The following is a 21699-nucleotide window of genomic DNA, read 5'->3' on the forward strand; positions in this document are numbered from 1 at the left end:
ACGTCCAAATCCTCAGGTATACATTTCGTATCTATAGCTTTCACGTTGTTTACATATGCTTTGCATGTTTCTACTACATGCTGTTTATAATTATTGTGAGAACGTGAAATTACAGTGAGAATAGTATTGCTTTTCTTTTTTCTTGATACAACTGCATCTAGGTCTTACTGAAAGGTTTTACTAACCAAGCGAAATTCGGTGAAGAGCACTCCAGCGACCTTGCTGACCATGGTTTGGTCGTCTAATTTCAACCTTTCACGGGAGAATCATTTCAAAAAATGAATTGTTCTGCATCCTTTATTTATCAATCTCCGCCTTATGTTTCAAGTTAAAATGAACATATGAGAAGAGAAAAAGCGCCGTGCGTATTTTACATTGTTGCAAGAAACTGGGGTCAAATATTAGGAGTTCCAAAAACAACGTGAAGGCACCTGTCTTGGCGAAAATCCCGCTGCAAGCCGCGCTCCTTTGTGAGGAGGCAGGGCTTCGAGTAGACGGGCTGAGATGTGAAGCGGCGAGTTGGAATCGGAGCATGTGGAACAACTTCGGAATAAAAGATACGTTTTTTAGATGCGAAGTATCTTAAGGCGGAGCTCAATCCGGTGGTGGTGGTGGTGGTGGTGGTGTGCGGCGTGACCACCCTTACTGCGCATGCGCATACCCTCTCCACACACCTGATCTCCACTCACCCTCTCCCCTTCTTCTCTCCACTTTCCCTCTCCACTTTCCGTCTCCCCTACCTCTCTCCACTTTCCCTCTCCCCTCCCTCTCCCATACCCCTCCCCCTTTCCACTCTTCCTCTGAAACGCGGGCTAGACATGCCGAAATTCTCTCCTGCGCAACGCCGCGATGAGCTCGAGCGCATGCGCGTCCCCTCCCCTTCTCTCTCCTCTCCTACGCTGCCCCCCTCTCGCCCGCCTGTCAACCGCGTTCCCCGACCTCGCCTGCGAGAATTAACGGCCAGGCTAGATGGAAGATACGACGCGCGTAGCGGCCCTCTTCGCGTTCCACGACGCGAGGTCGGTAGCATGCCCAAGGAACGCCAACGGAACGCGATCGTGCAAGTGCTCCGGCTTCGCATCGCCTCATGGTCCCCTTTAGCGGGAGATGGTGTAATTTTTGCCCCCTACTATACCACCCCGATACAGCCACAGCAATATTCTGGTCTAACATAAAGGAAATTCTAACGTAACAGTAATATAAACACTCTCTCCATATCATTCCACATTCCTTTATAAAAAAGGACCTAAACATTTGTTTGCGTCACAGATTTTTGTTCCATGCTTATGAGCGCCATTCGTGTTGTTCGATGCTGATACATCTGAATGTTTTATTTCATTGTACTTCACGTTCGTTACAAGTGTACGCACCTAGCGGATGAGCGCCGGGCGCCCTACATTCTTTCCGATTTCGTGCACTTGGTGAAGAACGTGCGCAACGCGTTTTTGGGTAGTGGTTTCAGCACACCAGAAGGCCGCGTGCGCTCAGATTACATTAGGGAAGCATGGAGGAAGGACAAAGAAAATGTAACGCAAAGGCTATGAAGGACTGATTGTTGGGCTTGTGCTGCAGCTTTCTTCGTCTTGTTTTACGGTCTTTCGCGCTATTTGCTTTCATCAGCTAAAGCCTATGTCACTCATTAAGCAAATACATCTTTTCGTAAATGCGTTAAAGAAAATGAGAGTTGGTCCCGCACTAGGGCCTTCTCAGCGAATAAGTACCTAAATGCTTACTCTTCTACCGAAATCAAATTCAGAAGGCTTATGGTTCTGCGTCAGAAATTGAGGCGCTTATTTCGAAAATGTCCGGACTCATCAAGGTAATGACATCCCGTACACCAAAGAGAGCTTTAAAATCGCATTCAGCCGACACCAATTTTCTAATAGAATTCCTCGTTTTCTTGAACACCTACAGGAGACTCATGCCAATGAAATTGTTTAAAAGCGCAGTAGAAGGTCTCCGTGTAACCCTGCAGCCCACATTGGATGTCTGCTCAAAGAGCAGCTCAAATACATCATGACTTCACAATTAGGCCAAATCTGCCCGCAGCGGCTGCGTTTTCGATGGAGGCTAAAATGCTTGAGGCCCGTGTACTTAGAGTTAGGTACACGTTAATGAACCCCAGGTAGTCGAAATTTCCGGAGCCCTCCACTCCGGCGTCTCTCATAATCATATCATCGTTTTGGGACGCCAATCGCCAACAGTTGTTAATAAGGTTAGAGCAAGACGAGCTGACAAATCTGTTTGGTATTGTAAGGCAGTCCAATGGCCCAAATGACCACCCAACCCCAACATAATTTCTCTTCACTTTAACTGCTCTTGCCTTTTACAATTTGGCTAAGCCGCCAAAGGCAGATAACTGTCAACCTGAGGGCGCTAATTCGCTGTCAGGTGATTGCAGAACAGCGAAGGTTCCCAGGGAACGTGCCATAGACTCACTTGATAAAGTTATCGACGAAGGCAACATAGATGACGCGGAAGCGACACCGGACTTCCACCGAAAGACCATGGAGGGTACGTCATCACCAAGAATTCCAGCCACCTCAGCCATTATATCACAGGTATGAGGCCCGCAAGAATCTCTAGAAAACCAACGGCAAAGATTGTGCTGGATGCTTGTCTGCATCCACAGCACGTGCAATGAGGGACAGGCTCAATTAATCGAACAGTTTGACCTGGGCGGCTTAGCATACCCGTCTGGCTGCCGGTCGAGTCTAGTTGGCGTCTTTGAAGACTGGTTCGCGGTGTTCTTCGGCACAAGGAGAGTTACAGCGGCAAGCATGTCGAACTTCGCGATCTTTCTCGAAGGAAAGGAACTGCCCAAGCTCGGCCATAGCGCACACAAGAAGGAGCTCGCGCTTCGAGTCCTCAAATTTCGTGTAGCTGCTAATAAGGCGCAGCAACACGAATTTCCTAAATTGAGAGCGGTCTTGCAAATCAGAACGAATGAAGTAACTTGAGCTAAGGAGGTAAAAGTAGGTGCAATCGGGTTGAGAGCTGGGCTATTTGGTGACTGATCAATTATTATTCTATTTATTTATTTATTTATTTATTTATTTATTTATTCAAAATACCCCTACGGGCCCTCTTACGAGGGTATTACATAGGGGGGCGGGTGCATTCGAAAAAGAAGCGGAAAATAAGAAATACAACTGTGGAACATATATAAAACATGGAATTGATACATCATTATGGCAGGAACACCATCTATAACACAAATATAAAGCTTTCACATTTTGTTATTACAAAATATATACATAGTAGCAGTGGTAAATGCAGCATTACATTACACTCACACTGATGCAGAATATATTGTTGCGTACCTAACAAAACAGGCATTTCTGTCAGTCTAAGTAACACTTTTCGCGTAAGAGAGCCTGGAAAGATGATAAATTAGTTCCAGTTGCTATGGTCTGAAACTAGGTTATTCCCTTCAATGATTGTGCGTGGTATAAATGATTTAGCGGTAAAAAGATGAGCGGCAAGTATTGCGTGCTACTTTATTATTATGGTCAATGCACGGGGAGACAGCTGGTGGTGAAGAAAATATGTCATTATGAAGCGTGCGATAATAGGACAATTTATGAAATAAGGTTAGGCGAGCAACGTGACGTCGACGGGTTAGTGGTTCCAACTCGGCTCGTTGCTTCAATGCTGTGACACTCGTGAAGCGGGAGAAATCAGAATAGATGAAGCGAGCAGCACGGTTTTGCAAGGATTCAATGTTGTTGATGACATATGATTGATCAGGATCCCATATGGCAGAAGCATATTCAATCGTTGGGCCTTATGATGAAGTAGCACACTTTTGACGGGGACAAAGGGCACAAGAAAGACACTACAGTCACTCGTAGCGATTGTCGTGTCTTGTCCCCTTTGTCCCCGCGAAAAGGGCGCTACTTCATCTGGTATAATGTCCAAGTAGGTATGCGCACAAAACATGTATATAACTTTTTTTAACTTTTATATGTGGTACATCAAATTCCTGGATATAGAGGCATTTTAAAAATAAACGTAGGCATCGCTTTTCTTTCTCTCTAGATACGACAATACCGATTTTCCAAAGGGACTGGTGTACATATGAAGAAGGTTGGTGTTTTTTTTTTAAGGGGCGAAGCATCTTAGGGCCGAGCCTTGTACTCCCGGCGTCTAGCGTAGCTCTGGTTTACAGTGAGCAATTTGACAATATGGCGGAATTTGACCGTGTACGGAATATCAGCCCAGTACACCATAACATTGCTGAACTGAGGTAAAGACGGAAGCGAGCAAAATTTTTAAAAGCACCACTGAAGTAATTTGTAGGCAGTGAACACACTGTTCTCAAGAGCAAGGGCATAAAAAAACCGCGAAATTTTCAAGACACAAGAAAACAGACGCTGGACAGTAAGTACGTTGCCAGCAAAACTATCCGCTTTTTTATACTTTACTGGAATGAAATACCCACCTCAACAAGGCATTTTCTTTATGGTAATAAACAGATTACTCAATAAAATGGTCAGGGCCATGGTCGGAAGCACTCCAATATTCGGGAAGGATCCGTAATTATTCATAATGATGTTGGCATTTGTCTTTTATGTTCGTCAATTGTTTCTGTTTTTTTTTCTTTCTTGTTCCTTCGCCCGTCTTCATGCCCGCGGTCATGCCGTCTTCCCTGTCCATGTCACCTCAACGCTGTGGTCCCTGTAACTTCTGCCTGAAATTTTTGATGATTGCGTGATGAGTAGGCGTTTCGTAGATTCGTAGTCTGTAGGTACGATGGCCACCGCGTGATCTATGCGTCCTAGTGGTCCGTTGGCAATGCTCAGATTTTGTGAAAGGCTCTTATCAATGATGCACTAGCAAAAACAGATTGTCCTGCTTGAAAGCTTCTTCTTTATCTTCAGATAACCCGCGTAGCGGGACGACACGGGCGTCGAACACTAGACACAGGAATGTTATCGCCGGAAATGCGTGCCTTCGAGAGATAGCACAGGACACAGCGGCAGATATATTTGAAAGAGCCGTTGAATAATCTCCAGGCACTAATGTGCTGTACTCATTGGTTTCCGGATGCGGCAAGGGCTGTGGTAAAAAGCAGTCAATGTTTGCGAATATGTGCTAATTACTCGCAAAAATATTTAATTTAGTCATTTATATGTTCGAAGCTAGTATTTTTGTTGTTTTCTCGCGGGAATACTTGATCTCTCTTCGAGATTTTCGCCGCCGTCCTATTGTCGCCAATGTTTAAGCATTGCTATGAAATGCTGGAGCATATCACTCGCACAAGGCATAATAACTGTTTGGCTTTTACGCCCCAAAACTAATTCATGATTATGACGGACGCGCGTACGCAAGGTACCAGGTTCAAATCTACGTTACATCAGGCAATACCGGTTTTCTTTGTTTGTAGAGACCGCCGTTTTCTAGGCTATTTAGAGAAGCTGTCACCTTCTTAAATGCCCAGTTCAAGTAACTAGAAAAATTAGTAGGCAACAACGCTATAACATCTGGGTTACATTTGCGAAACGTATCTAACGTGTCAAGTGAACTCAGTGTACATAGCTCTCCTCTGTTGAGTTAGAAGTTGGTGCGTTCGATCACGGTTTTTTAGTGTTGACGACCTTCAAAAACGTTTTCGCGCTTCTACTACCTGCGGCCAGTGGCCAGTGTTTTTCTGAAGTTACGGAGGCGCACCTAGTATTGGTACTGAATTTCGTAACAGGAGACCTCAAATTGATATTGATAAGTGCGTGCTCTTTGCAGACCGCGTAACGCAAAGAACATGGTAGGTACTGATATGTTCCGTCAATGCAGCCTATATCCGACGCCAGTTTCCCAGTTTTTTTCGGTCAGTGCAATCCCGTAGTTGTTGATAAGAAATGATTTCGAGGAATAGAATATTAGGCGTGTTCTTAAGATTTTGTGAAAGTACTTTTAAAGAGGAAAAAAAGGTAGTACGCAAGAAAGGTGAACAAGCACTCGTCCTCTCTGTTGCACCAGTTTAAAAAAAGCAGATAGATAGATAGATAGATAGCACCAGCAGATAAAAAAAAGAACACTGTACAACACCACTTCAAAGCTCCCAGCAATACAAACGACGCATTCCCCTAAGGCAACTCGAAGGCAAAAGCCATTTTCTTCTTTTTTCTTCTCAATCGAGGTATGGATCCTCCCACTACTCCCCACCGAAATCTTTCTGCACCTAACGTGGTTTTGCTTGTCTCCATGATCGGAGGCATTGCAAGCTTTATGCACCTCACCTGGTTTCGCAATGCCTCCGTGATAGATCCACCTTTGACCAATAGATATTGGTGTTAACGACGTCGTCATGTGAAGCCGCGTTATGTTGCCTAATGATCACGCCATAGTGACCGCGTGATGACGTCATCATGACGTCCCAAGTTTCGGCAACCTGTGATGTCCCTGTGATGTCACGAAGAGGTGATATGGTAACGTCACCATGTGATGATGATTTTAACGCGATAGCGTTAAAGAGCTCGTATCGCAGAAATTCCGCCGTCGGCGTCGGCACCGTTGGTTGTGAGCGAAAAATCATCATCTTGTCCGTGACCGAAAAATCGAAAAAGCTGCAAATAAAATAAATAATAAAATTGTTGGGTCCGAGCGAGAATCGAACCCAGGCCGTCCGCGTGGCAAGCAGATGTTCTACCACACAGCCACGCCTCTGCTTCGAGCTGCACTGAAAGTACCTTTCATGCTTCCCAAAAATACGCGTCCTGTATACAGGTGTCACAGTACGAGATGTAACATGGCAGTAATATTGCGTGGTACAAGCGTACATTGCCATCGGGCGTCACACCGCGTCAATATCATAAAGACTTGGTGCTTTAAAGAGAGCCACCCATTACAAAAAGCACACACGTTACTGCGCGCATTCCCTTAAGACCACGTAGTGGGTGCATCGCAACTTCGAAAAAGTTTCTCGCGCATAATTGCTCCTGGCTTAGAGCATGTTACCCATTACGTAAGGCACACACCTTAGTGCACGCATTCTGTTAAACACTCGTAGTGTTCGAAGTACGCACTAGAGGCAGGATATCGCTATCGCGTTCAACTCTTAAAGGCGAAGCTTAAGCGGCCCCCAATTTCTTTGCATCACTCGTGTTGACGCCGACGACGCCGACGGCCAATTTTCGTGGTTAGTGAGTGATTTAAGGCTTTTGCCTGAATAATTCTTTTTCTAAACCCGCCACACTGGTCAATTTACACGCCATTCCTTTTTGTTTCTTGTTCTTCCTTTTGTTGTTTGTTTCTGGTTTATTGTGCAAGAAAACAATAAAACAAGTTTTGAAATTGAAATTCAACTGAAAAATATGGAGCGGTGTGCAAGAATACATGAGCAGTTGTCTTTAGTCGTGATAAAACTCATCCAAAAGCTCGATTGCTCCATATTAAAAGGAAACTCATGTGTGAGGCTATTACGCATTTTCAGCAGTTCCGCACATATCAGTGCATGTTGAGTGGTTGTGGCATAACTTAGACGCACGGACGAAGGAAAGAAACACGAAGACACTGCTGACACTCCTCAAAAGTTTGTCAAAGAAAGCTATAAGAAAAGCATCCACCCTTCACAAAATTTGTACCTTTTTTTTGCTATCTAGGGTCATGGCTGGGCAGAGATACTCAGAAGAGTATTCCGGAATACAGATATTGAAATACATGAACTGGAAGCCTAAAATACAGATACTGAGATACATTTGCCTTTAACGTAACGGGATATTTCGGAGATACTTTGCAATAAGACGAAAAAAGTATTCCGGAATACAGTTACAGCGATACAGATACTGGAATACTCTTTTTATTTCAAGGATGCTCATACTACGCAAAGACACTTATTAGTGCAGCATAATCTGGTAATTAAAGTTACAGCGCATCGAAACGTTCAGTTCATTTATTTATTACAGTACCCACAGCGCCATTAAGACATTGCAGGGGAGGGGGTGGACAAAGTACATAATTAGTAATAATGACCTAATTACAAGTATCAATTGCAATAAAAGTACACTACTTCACAGCAACAGTAACAAGGATTGGACACCGAAATCGACATACTTGGCGAACAAACTAAGCTATACTAGACATAGCACACTTTAAGCAAATCACTCGAATCACTAATGAACACCAGTGAATTGAGAAAAGGCACACATTTATTTTGAAGAATCTGCTTTGCTGACAAGGTTGCTGTGTAGGCTTCTCAAATAGGCTGTCTTCTAACAGCGGCGGTTCAGCCTCAGCACAACACTCACGAAAGAAAGTCGATCTACCGCTGAAGGTGAGCACAAATTCGTGTTATAGTGAATAAATATCGCCTTCATAGCCGTATTGCCCTGCGCGTGGCGATATCGCTTCTCGGGTCATCTAGATACCGAAACACTTCCGCCCTCACTTGGGTTGTTCTGACTGTTCAGAATCCGAAGTCAGTCCCAATTTTCGGAATCCTCAGCCGTCTGACCCTGTCGGCTTCAATGAAGCTGTCACCACCACCGACGCTACCAGCACCCATTCAGAAAGCCGCAACAGGCGAAGCCGGCTCCGGCGGTGAGGGAGCCTGCTACCCACAAAAGACCGTTTCACGCATGTAATCAATTAGGAACGCACCCTGACATTGGAGAGGTGGCTGAAAGCGCGTCAAAGATAGCCATCTTCTAGTCACTTCCGCCGCGACTACGGGAACTGCTTTTGGAAGTGCCGCCGATTTGAGAACTGAACGCACGCGAAGCATTGCAAAGCCTGTTCCAAGGCGGTATCCGCGCGGGGCGTCACGAAGTAATGGCTTGCCACCCGAAAAAAATTAGGCGTGCTGCACTGACCTTGAGAGACAGCGACTTTCGTCGGCAGAGGTCGACAACACAGCCCCCGCGATTGTGCCGTCTGCGGCGTCGCGCGCTTTACCACGTGGACCATTCTGTGCTTGAGGGGAAACCATCGCCGCCCTATGTGTCGGCGACCGGCGGCGCGCCCTTTGCTTGTCTTGGCACGAAAAAGAAAGAAAAAACGCCATTCCCCATTGGAAACACGCCTCAACTCATTTCCGACAAAAAAACAATGTAACGAAATACCCGTGTCCTGCATAGTATCGCGATACAGGCAATACATCGTAAATGTATTTCACTACTGAGATACAAATACATTTTTCAAATGTATCTCGATACAGAAATAAAGATACTCAAAATTATCTCTGAAATACTATCGCGATACCCTTGTATCGCGATACTGCCCAGCCCTGTCTAGGGTGAATATGTCGTAGTCATTGCATGCGATAGAGAGGAACAAGAAATGCAAGGCCTGCGCGGAAAGCGCAGCACAGTGACAGCGAAAGCTTGAAGAGCGGCATATCTAGAGCCCGTTATAAATTCTCTTGAGGCTACTAATACAAGTACACTGGCAACGTACCCACTACGCCATTAATCATAATTTTTGCGAAGTTGAGAAGCACCCACTACGCCATTATTCGTCATTCTGCGGAGAAGGGATGTACCAGCTACACATCTGTAAGGCATTATGTGCACTTTGTTGGTGCGACGGCTGATGACGATGATAATTATCGTTCAGCCCTTTGTAATGGGTTGGAAGCTTTAAACGACCCACTAGTTATGTAATTCGTATTGTGTGACCCCCGGTCGTTATTTCACTCTCCCACCACGCTATATAACATACGTTGACGTGAGAAAGAGAGAGGGGGAATGAACTTGATTGAGCCCCGAGGAAATGGATCGTGGGGGCCTTATGGGCTTCCTCGGCAACCAATAGAATTGCACTTGCGAGGTACCAACTACGCTATAAATGATCTTAATTTTTGTGAAGTAGGGAAGCTGCCACTGTGCCATTTTTCGTCATTCTGCGGAGAACCGTGGCACGCATTAAACAACTGTAAGGCATTATGTGCACTTTGTTGGTGCTATGACTGATGACGGTGAAGAATTATGGCACAACCCTTTGTAATGGGTTGGAAGCATTCAACCACCCAGTCGGTTGCGAAATTCGCATTTTGTGACGCCTGGTTACAGAATTTGCCTTGTGTGTCACCTCGGTGTAATTTTACTCTTCTACAACGCAACATTACATACCTTAATGTGGTTCCTTCGCGACATGAAGCTTGTATAGGGTCTTTTTGCAAAGCAGTTTTAAGCACTGGAATGGCTCTGAGGTAGAATACTGGGCTCCCACGCAGAGGACCGAGGTTCGAACCCCGTTCCATCACGGATATTTTGGTCATTTCTTTTTTTTGTTGTTGTTATTTCCCGCGATAGCGGTTACAGACCCTGCGGCGTTGGCGGCTGCGGCGGACAACTACAGCGCCAAAAACGGCCCTTTTGATCTCTCAACAGCTCTCGCTGTAAAACAAAATTATGCTCAGCATTCGCGTCCTGTTGGCTAGCAGCAACAATGACAAGTATGCATACTCATTGGGCACACGCCTCCTTCCTCTCTACTCGTCGTCTTCTTTCGGGGAGGAAAGAGGCAGGAAACCCAGTCGTTATGTGTCCGCCTCGTACAAACATGGCAAAGCGAGCGACCTCGGAGCTGTTTGAAGCAGCTAGGGAGAATATGAGGAACGCGAAAGCCCATACTTTATGCCACGTGTCAGCAGAATATAGCGCCCCGCGTCTCGCTAATACTGTCAAGCTGTAATTCATCGAAAACATCGTCAGCTTCTCTGTTTTTTTTTAATGCTGACCTTACTTCTCAGCCAAGAAGAATACCATCCCGAAGACGAAGCTTCAGAAAGATTAACGAACAAGAGGCACACGCTGCCAAAGTTGTCTGTGCGTTCTTGTTTTAACGAACATGATGCCATAATTATGGGGACTGGTTCTAGAATCTTCGTATCGTAGCAGGACACGTTGACGAATTGTTAGCAGGTGTGATCGGCGCGACCGTAGCGGAATAATTGAGCAAATACACGGGAGGAAAAGTGCTTTGTCGCACATTGACACCATCAGTATGACACTCTTCTAACCGTGACAGTAGGCCGATCGTTTATATTGCAGTATTTAAGTGCACCATTGGTGAAAAATTCACCAGGCAGACGAAACAACCCTCAGCGAAGAAGGTATAGGGAAGCTTAATGCTTTTTTAACAAAAAGGTGCAATTCGTAATGTGTATATGTCTGCGGGGGGTATTTGGGCACCGTTTGTAGTTTTACTCTGTAGGATTTACAGTCAACAGAATGAGCAATCACACTTGCGGAGGTAGCTCAGACTTGCCCTATGTCTCTAAACCGATCGAGGCGCTGGCTGTATTTTGTGTGCACATGAACATATGAGCTGCCCGCTTCGGTGAGCACGAATGACTTCACCCCTGCTACTTGCAGCCTTGTTTTAGTTTAGCAATTCTTAATTACTAAATCATAACAAACCTTATGATCTCCTCAGGTGCAAATTCTAGCTTGTGAAGGCGATTGCGTGGCTTTCCTTCGTCAATACTGAGAGTTCGTTTTGTTACTAACGTAGCCGAAAGATTCTGCAACCGTACAGGTTCCCGAATTAATTGCGAGAACAGCTTTCCATTCTGGCGTACCTACGAGTTGACAAAACCTCACTGATTCAGTCTATTGCCTTTGTCAATCATACCCGCGCAATACCTCTGATATCCGTTATATCATGCAGCCTCGAGACATTATGTACAGAGACACCGATGATACAACCACCGTGACCTATGATAAAGAGCTCTCCAACAGTCACGCACTAAAGGAAATGCTGACGCATTGCAAGTGAGATAACTCTCAATATTGGCGCGCTCTACATCATGCAGTTTCCTTCTGTCCAATACTGGACATGCAATTAATACATAGTGCATAGTGCGCATTGCACGCTCGTATTGCAAGCATTCAGCGAGCGTTTGCTATTTTTGCTTGTACTTCAGGGTCGGAGATAGCTGCCAGAACAATCTTGCCTCTCCCCGTTAAAAAAGGTGGACTTGTTATTGCCAACCGACTTGTGCAATCATTAGGGGGATTACTAGCAAGCGCAATAAATTATCAATGGTCTGCAATATTGAGATGCAGGACGACACCGACCAAACCCCCCTCTCCCCCCTTTTGAGATGCGAAGCAGCTTTTGCGCTGGGCTTTGACCGTAGTTCCATTGGCGACCGTCCGCTTTCTAAAACCTACCATAGCCATCTGTAACATATTGAGTGCGCGCTCGCTCCGAGGAGAAGTTTTCTTCGTCTTGTTCTTCGAGCGCCTTAATGATGATACGTGCAGAGCGCGCGCTCGCGCCAAGGAGGTCTTCTTCGTCTTGTTCTTCGAGCGCCTTGATGATGATACGTGCAGAGCACTTTAGGGGCCCGGGCTGCCCTATGCTGTCCTAGCTTGGCGTAACGCAGACAAAACCACATGTGCTGGCACGCGCTAGCGCGTTCGGGCCTGTCGTAATGGGCTGGGTCAGACGCTGTGGCCTCTCCGCCCTTACACTCTCTGAGCAATCATGTGATTACTTCGGCGAACGAGATTCTGCAGACGCGCGATGAACCAACGCGTTGTATCCAAGTCAGAACGCGCTGACACGCGCTAGCGCGTTCGGAACTGTGTAAGCGGCTGGGTAAGACGCTGTGGCGTCTTCCCCTTACACTCTCTGAGCAATCACGTGATGGCGTCGGGGAACGAGATTTTGCAGACGCCCGATGAACCCGCGTGGCGTGCTCCAACAAGAGTTCGGGACGAGGGACAGCAACAGCAACTAGAGCGAGTGATGAACGAAACTTTAAGTCGACCCATGCAATCCTTCGCATCCCCACATGGTTCCCTTTAGTGGGCGATGGTGAACATTTTTAGTTGCTGTGGAGCTTTTTGTTCTGCTCTGTTCTGTTCTAGCTGGTCTGTTGTGGAGAGGTTGCGGTTTTTAGAAGTGGAACATTAGATTTCCGGAGGCGTTCAAAATTATTCTGATTGTGGCGTCTTAAGCGTCACAACCACGGTGTCATGAGGTACACTGTAGCGGGGAACACAGAAGTAATTTTCGCAACATGAAATTCTTTCACATGACCTCAATTTTAGTACACCGTTGTTCTTGCATTTCGTCTCTAGCGAAATGCGGCCACTGTGGCCCGAAAGCGATGCCCCGTCCTCCAGCTTAGCATCGCTGCACCTTATCTACTAAGCTACCATGGTGGGTCATATTTAAAATTAACAGTATTGTTTTATTAGGATATCAATCATATAAAGACTATAGGGTCATTCCACGCCAAACGTCCCAGCCATTTCGGCAACTATCTCAAATGTACTGAAAAAAATCGTGCCGATATTTACGTTGAAAACAGTGAATTGCTAGAATATTTAGGAGAGAAAAAATTTTCTGGTCTTGTGGGTGCCTTCCAAATTTACCAGAATGTCACCTGGGTGTTGTTTGTAAGAAAATTTATTCTGAGAGTATTGTTTCTTGTTTTAATACGAAATTTGGTTTACATATTAAGCAAAGGTGTTTGTGTAAGCTATTTAAAGCTCGATAATATTAGTACAATTTTTCTGCCATATACGCCTCCAGGAATTTCGCCAAAATGTTCTATGTTTGCATTTTTCAATTGCGATATTGCGCCTTGTATGAATATACGAGTAATGAATACTTACTCTACAGAAGGTATATTTTGCGATAAAAATATTTTCAAACCCCTCAAGTTTCTAAACATTACGTGAAAAAATCACGAATTTCAGAAAATCGTCGTTTGGTCCACATTGAGACGCGATTTACACCACGTGGTGCTCCAACTAAAAACCGGCTTTATACCTCAATCGAAAGCAACTAAAGAGTTCTTCTTATATGGCAAGTTTTATCATTACAATTTTCGTTTTAAGGAAGAAAATAATTTTTGATGTTCCCCATTGATGGCTATCTCCCCATTTGGTCACATGGCAGCTTCCTCATTGATATTCCCAATTGCCGTCAATGGGGAACATCAAAAATTATTTTCTTCCTTAAAACAAATTGTAATGATAAACTTGCCATATAAGAAGAACACTTTAGTTGCTTTCGATTGAGGTATAAAGCCGGTTTTTAGTTGGAGCACCACGTGGTGTAAATCGAGTCTCAATGTGGACCAAAACGACGATTTTCTGAAATTCGTGATTTTTTCACGTAATGTTTAGAAACTTGAGGGGTTTGAAAATATTTTTATCGCAAAATATACCTTCTGTAGAGTAAGTATTCATTACTCGTATATTCATACAAGGCGCAATATCGCAATGGAAAAAATGCAAACATAGAACATTTTGGCGAAATTCCTGGAGGCGTATATGGCAGAAAAATTGTACTAATATTATCGAGCTTTAAATAGCTTACACAAACACCTTTGCTTAATATGTAAACCAAATTTCGTATTAAAACAAGAAACAATACTCTCAGAATAAATTTTCTTACAAACAACACCCAGGTGACATTCTGGTAAATTTGGAAGGCACCCACAAGACCAGAAAATTTTTTCTCTCCTAAATATTCTAGCAATTCACTGTTTTCAACGTAATATATCGGCACGATTTTTTTCAGTACATTTGAGATAGTTGCCGAAATTGCTGGGACGTTTGGCGTGGAATGACCCTATAGGCGCATTTTCGCCGTCCCTGCGAGATTCAGTATTAAATGCGTGGGCGATAACATTGCACCGTTGCATGTTCGATATGCAAGTAGCATGAGAGGTCAGCCGGAGATCGCGGCTGAAGCAGAGAGGACACGCGCCGACCGTCTTCGTGCAAAAAGCCAACGGGTGGTTCCGGAGGAGTGGCTGCGTGGCTCCGGTAAAAACTGCATGATATGATCCGCCGGATACGCTCGTGTGCGCGCAATCGTGACAGTAATGGGCAGACGGCTCAAACCTTTGTACTTGTAGTGCTGTGAACCCCTAGTTCGCTTTGAAGGAATAAGCAGCACGACCATCAGTTCGATCGCTGAAGCAGCCGCGTTTCCTTACGCCAGCGTTTTTGCTGAGTCACGCCAAGTAGGATGCTGAAGAAGTAAGGTGGTAGCCTTGCTTCGTGTAACATTGCAAGTCATTCCTATCGCATTCACTGATTCGGAGTTGCGGCGGAACTGTCTTTTTTCGAAGTGGCTATCTGTAATTTGTTAAGCTAGAATACCGCGCGTGAAAAGCGTAGCATAATGCTACGAAACGTGCGGTAAGTCGGTATGGAGAAGAGGACTGCTCCATATATTGTCGGGCGATTGTGGATACCTGAAGGGTTGAATTGGTTGTATACCATCCTCCTGTTCATTTCCCGCCCGCTTATTCCCTCTTATTGCCACGTCTCAAGATCTCGGTATAGTTTTCCATCGCAATACGCAATAAAACGTCCCCACAGCTGCGGCATAAATGAAATTCGCATCAATTTCCTAGTGGTGTTCATTTACGCTCAGAGGAATCTGAAATTCGTCGCGCAAGTATTCTGCAGTTACGCGTACGGTGTCATTTTCTACAAATGCCTCTGAAAAGTTGTGATTGACACGTTAGTTTTAACAAATACGCGGTGTATATCTTTATACACAGGACGGCTGAATGAAACAGAATTTACCTTAAAAAAAGCATCAAGACAGATGCTCTGTCGCGGTGCGCGGTTCGCTGTCAAAGGTGCGTCACACACTGATTTGCTGACTGCTTTTCTTGACTTAGGTATAGTAGTCTGTTGATGCGAACGCGAGCTGGGTAATAATGGTATCGCTAACATGACAGCCACTTTCACGGTTGGAAACTTACGAAACGATGATAAGGCCATGCGCATGCTATGTAAAATCGAATCAATAACACTGACCACGTAGACTATACGGCCCAGTTATAGTGCTAGTCCTACAGTTTCCATGACAAGCATGATTCCCATGCTTCCAGGCATGTCATGCTTGCGGCACTAGTACCTTTTTAACCACATCACCTTTATCATTCTGACACATCCATCGTTACGAACGCATTTATGCAAGGGTGTTCATAGGAGTGACTGTATCATCTTTTGGAACGCTCCTAACAAGCCACATTATTGGGTACTCGTTATTACCCGAGATATAGGCTCGCTTGCTAATAGCCATGACGACAGCATGTAACGCGCCCTCTGGGATCACTATACTCTCAGCGTCAATTCGAAGCATGTGAAACTGGTGCTATGAACGTAGGTCTACGAGGCCATCACTAGCTAGTGGGCTATCCTGCTTTTTTTCTGTCTTTCGTTTTTTATCTTAAAGTGTGGAGCGTAAAACAAGCGCCTAAATATACCTGCATCCCCCCCCCCCAAAATAAAACACTAGAACAAAAAAAAGAAGCATAAGTTTCGACTTTGAAGTCTTTCAAGAGAGGCAAGAACGAACGAGTTAGAACTTAGATTACGTCCAGAACGTAACACGTTCTCGTACGCGTTGTTAAGCCCTACAGAATTAGTTATGTCTCTTGATAGTGGTATAAAAAAATGCGTAGCTAGTGGAAATGCGTGACCAACAATATATCCTTGAATTTCGCAGTCAGATGTTCATATAACAAAATTGGAAAGGCAACATTTCCATTTCATTAACATTTTGTGCAGATGTCTGTTCACAGGTATACACCTGCGCGACGTCATAATTTCAAAGTATGTATTATTGCACTAGTCCTGTGAGGTTCATGGTAACGTAGCTTTTTTTGCGAACATGCTAAAGTGAAACTCTGGTGCGTCGTATTTACACATGTGAATTCAAGTAACGCCGAAGAGATGTTGCCTAAGTTCCACATCATGGTGAGCTGGTGCGAAAATGTCAAGGAAGCAACGCCGCGTTTCTTTAAGGTTGGCGTTTTTCTAACATATTAAGCCTCGTCCCATGCAAGAACCTTCTACTTTCCAAACGTATAAATGCACCGTAAGCTGTTCGTATGTTCAGTATATATATAGCGTCTCTGAAATGTTTGAAGACAGATACCAATATTTAGAAAGAGAGACCCAAATATTAAAGTGAGCCAGGGCACACTTCGCCAAATAAGTACTTATCGCCGAATACAAATGTAATTTATTGGTAACATTTTTCAATCCGGAATGCAATCTAGTCACAGTCAAAACAGCATCTACTATACCACCATAATCAAGTTACGGAATATTCCCAAAGAGTGCATATATACTTCACTTCATCCCACATTTCCCACAGCTACTGCAATAAGAGGCCCAAAAAGCCATGTACTGATGACGACTTGCTATCGCACCCATAGATAAACGCAAATATAGGCCATTGTTAAAGCGCTTTCTACGGTGTGTTGGCGCGCTGATTGCACACGCGAACAATGCTCATATATGTCATCAGCTGCAAGTGAAACAGTCATGTGCCTTATCATATGGGCGTACCTCCGTCACATGTACAGATACGCCATGCGAGAAGCTGTTTATTCTATTTAAAAGGATGCTGAGAAACGGATCGAAACGGCAGACAGCAATCATGGCGGCGTCGCGGTACATTTTTTTGGTGTTAACCGCTGTAGCATCGACGGTTGCTGCTGCCCCCGAGAAGCCCCCTGAACGGGCTGATGAGCCAAAGCTTTGGGCTCTCCTAGTGGCTGGTTCTAACGGTTATTATAACTACCGGCACCAGGCCGACATCTGCCACGCCTACCACGTGCTGCACAACCATGGCATTCCCGACGAGCGCATCGTGGTCATGATGTATGACGACATCGCCAATTCTACCGAAAACCCAACGCCTGGAGTGATCATTAATCATCCCAAAGGTAAAGATGTCTACCAGGGCGTCCCTAAGGACTACACAAGAGACCTGGTCACCCCACAAAACTTTCTCGACATCCTCGAAGGAAAGAAGGTGAAAGGCGGAAGCGGTAAAGTTATAGCTAGCGGGCCAAACGACCACATCTTTGTCAACTTCGCGGATCACGGAGCGCCTGGTCTTATCGCATTTCCTAACGACGAGCTCCACGCCAGACAATTCATGAAGGTCATCAAAAGGATGAACGAGCAGAAGAGGTTCGCGAAGATGACGATCTACATCGAGGCCTGTGAATCCGGCTCAATGTTCGCCGGCCTCCTCCCCGACAACGTGAACGTCTACGCCACGACAGCGGCGAACCCTGACGAGTCATCGTACGCTTGCTACTGGGACGACAAGAGGCAGACATATCTGGGCGATGTATACAGCGTCAACTGGATGGAAGATTCCGACAAGGAAGACCTGCATACGGAGACACTCATCGATCAGTTCGAGATTGTAAGGAAGGAAACCAACACTAGCCACGTCATGGAGTACGGTGACCTGGACATCGGACAGCTTTCAGTCAGTGAATTCCAGGGTGAAAAGGAGGCAAAACCAGTCGTGCTACCAAAGGTACCGTATGACGCCGTCTCCAGCCGGGACGTCCCCATTGCCGTTCTAAGGAAAAAACTTGCAAGAGCATCCAAGCCTCACGAAAAGAATTCTTTGAAGAAAAAGCTACTGCAAGCTCGTAATAAGCGATCATTTCTCAAGATAAAGTCGCTGAGATTGCCTCGTTCGTGGCTCGAATTAATCCTGAAAACGGGGCGTCGTTGCTGACTTCCAAGAGGCGGCTAACCAACTTTAACTGTTACGAGAAGGCAGTGCGCCACTTTAGCGACCGGTGCTTCAACCTTTCGAAGAACCCCTACGCGCTTGGGCATTTGTGGGTTTTGGTGAACATGTGTGAGTCGTCATGCAAACTTTCGGACATCATTGAAGCCATGAATTTCGCATGCACGCACCAGACTGTAGTAGGTACTGTGTAAGAAAGTATCTGTAAAACCTAGAAGTGCATTTGCTGCAGCCTTTTTTTCTGCACGAGATTCTGAAGCGTTTCTAAGAAATCGTGGGAGAACTGGCTATTCTGAGCCTACTGATTACGCCAGATATGGTTGTGCACCCTGTATTGCGTGACAAAATAAACATTACTCTTAACCATTCTCAGTGACTCGCTCATTTGTTAAATCTTATCGGAAAATCGAACATTTGTTCCTGGATATCCTTGAACACCAGCACGTTTTGAGACAAAGCTCACCTGTTTTATCCATCTTTCTCTAGAGAAACCACAGCATCGAAAATCATTAAGATGCTCACGTGCGACGGTGACCAATCTAAAAATTATATTTGGTGAAAACTTGCCGAGCAGAAAGCCAGCCGTATCAAGTTTTGGGCAGCCTTACTTCCCAGGCAACAGAACTGGTTACCAGAACCACTAAAAGTTTTCATGTTTACCTAAATGCTCTGTGCAGCTTTCATTTCGCGGTAGAGAATTCTCTAAGTTCTTTAATGACTTATTATTCTTGCCTGTTTCATTCGGGTTGGGCTTTTATATTTTTGTTACGTGTAGTCTAACCACTTGTTGTTTTTGTGGCCTTTGAGGTCTTCGCTTCTTGTTTTAGTGGTGTTTGTTTGCTGCGACTCGCGTTGCTCGTCTTGAGAAAGTATTATAAAGGCGAAAGCCTTGGACGCCTCATCAAACGCGAAAACTGACCGGCGTTCCCCGTCAGCAGCGTCAACAGGAGTGATGCAAAGCATCATCGCCACGTGATGACGTCACCACATATCATGATGTCATCGTGACGTCACTGCGACGTCACGTGGTGACGCCATCACGTGACATTATTCCTTGGTGGAAGGTGGGCCGATCCCGGACGCAGTGCAAAACATGGTGAGGTGGGGAAAGCTTGAGTAGCACTGACAATTGGGCGAGTTGGTACAGATGCATGGCTTCAGAACGGCGCAACAAGGAAGACGAAAAGACGAAAGATCACACGAACACAAGCGCCGACTCACAACTAAAGTTTATTCCATATCACAGAGCAGATATATACACACACGTGGCTACACACAACGCCAAAAAACAAAAAGAACAACCAAAAACCAAAGCACGTTAACCATTCAGGTACAAGATTTCTTTATCCTGTAGCGCAATCGAGGGACAGCTGTACAAGACTGTTTTTTTATTTTTACAATGGCTCTGATCCGCGAAGCATTGCAAAATCACGTTTGTTACAGAACGCTATCGGAGGAGGGCGTGGGAGGTTCAATACATCGACTAAGAAGAAAAATAAGAAGAAGATGACTTTCGTCTTCGTGTTGACTAACGCGCATGCGTAAGAGACCCTGTGAATTCTTAGGTTACCAGCTGCAATATATTTTTCTTGCTGCGCTACTGCTTATGTGGCTTGATGCGGTCTTCCACAATATTCACCGTTAAAGAAAAGGAAAATTCCCCAGTCAACCTCTATCTTTTTTTTTTTTTTTTGCGGACAATGAGGCTGCGGCGCGATGCGCCTGGCTCATTACGTAGTGTCAGAGACGTTTTTGTACGCAGATAATGTTTCGAATTCTCGCGCAATACATTTTCATCCTCACCGCCACGTTTCTTTTACAGGCGTTGAGGTGGGTGCGGAGTTTTCGATAGCCAAGGGGCGGGCTGCCTCAACCGCTTTAACGAACACATTGAGTGCTTCGAACCATGGCTACGCATATTCAATGGCGCATTGTGAAGTTGATTTTAGAATATACCAACTTTCGATTAGCATCGCTGAAGTTTGGGGTTGGTGTGTTCACCTTTCATCTAGCAAAAACAGTATTAAAGCGACAGACAATAACCTAGTTAGAAAAGATTGTGATCCCTCTCACCCACAGGTATACAGATTTACTGAACGTGTCCCTTTTAGCTCTAGCAGCATGCCTTTTGCTACCTTTCGTATGAGTCGTCAGCATGTTTTTGGTGTCAGTAAGTCGACAAAAGCGATATTTCACAAGCCTTTTCTGCTTTCTTGTAGGCCTTAAAGAAGTTAAAGAATTGGCAACGCTGTCGAGGAAACAAAGTTAGATGGAGTGATGTAAATACAAACTTCGTAAAGCCTGATCATGATAATTGAAAGTGCAAAAAGCAGCTGCCATTTGAAATAAAAATCACGGCGTTTTATTTTTACGAAACATGAGGCGGATTACTACGTCCTACAGTAACTGTTACGTCACTACCACTGAACGCTTATGCCAGACGTCAAACTTTTGTCAACGCTGGCTCAAGTGCGGGTGGTAACTAGCATTTCTGAGGAGCCGAAGGAAACTCTCTTTCTATTTACCAGAAGCTGTTGGAAAACAATAGCGTGGCATGCTCTGACACGATCTGCTATCTACTTTCCTGACAGGACTCGATAAGCGTACAGATCTGGGGGGCGTTGTTCTACTCAGATCTCACAACTCTGAACCGGGAAGTGAGTGTTCTGCCTGCGTCTTCGATTGGTTAGCGTCATATTGCTTATCGTGCAGCAGCTTGCCACGATTGTGGCATATTGCAGTAAGGCGTTGAAAAGCACATATTTAGCACATAAGAGATATCAGAGACAATGTTTGAACGTGATAGCAGTACTTCACGGCGCAAAGATCTTTAATGTATTCCTTTGCGGAATTGTTTATCGGCGTGACCAGGGTATGTCTAACAAATAAACCAGCCCGTCGAGCTTTGCATTCATTCTTTCACAGCGAGTCTCGTCCCGGCAAACTTGAACCCGCTATACGTTCCTTGGCGTTATTGTCTGTGCTCATTAATATTGTGTCTAACATAGAAAACGAGCCCTTAAGAGTCATCTCCTTTCCTTCATTCATAGCGAGGGTCTCGTTCTGGTAGACTTGATGCCTTCAGGTAGTATGCGAGGGATTATTGGTCAGCTACCAACTCGTAAAAAGATCACGTGCTATGTGACGCCAACAGGCGAAAAAAGAGTGTTCCACACTCGCCGCCATGGCTGCGATTGGCGCTGACTA

The 21699-nt window shown here is 45.0% G+C and overlaps 2 protein-coding genes across 2 annotated transcripts in view; both read left to right on the forward strand.

Moving 5' to 3' along the window:
* LOC119386812 (uncharacterized) overlaps positions 1 to 21699 on the forward strand; it is a 172510-nt gene that overhangs the window by 82447 nt on the left and 68364 nt on the right. The window lies entirely within an intron of this gene.
* Positions 17359 to 18648, forward strand: LOC119386811 (legumain-like). Its single transcript, XM_049413248.1, has one exon. It carries the CDS (start codon positions 17374 to 17376, stop codon positions 18475 to 18477), a length of 1104 nt encoding a protein of 367 aa, XP_049269205.1. The 5' UTR covers positions 17359 to 17373; the 3' UTR covers positions 18478 to 18648.

Source organism: Rhipicephalus sanguineus, chromosome 3 (genome assembly GCF_013339695.2).
Source record: "Rhipicephalus sanguineus isolate Rsan-2018 chromosome 3, BIME_Rsan_1.4, whole genome shotgun sequence".
NCBI lineage: Eukaryota > Metazoa > Arthropoda > Arachnida > Ixodida > Ixodidae > Rhipicephalus > Rhipicephalus sanguineus.

Coding starts and splice junctions, on each gene's coding strand:
- LOC119386811 (XM_049413248.1), top strand. CDS start 17,374: ATGGCGGCGTCGCGGTACATTTTTTTGGTGTTAACCGCTGTAGCATCG.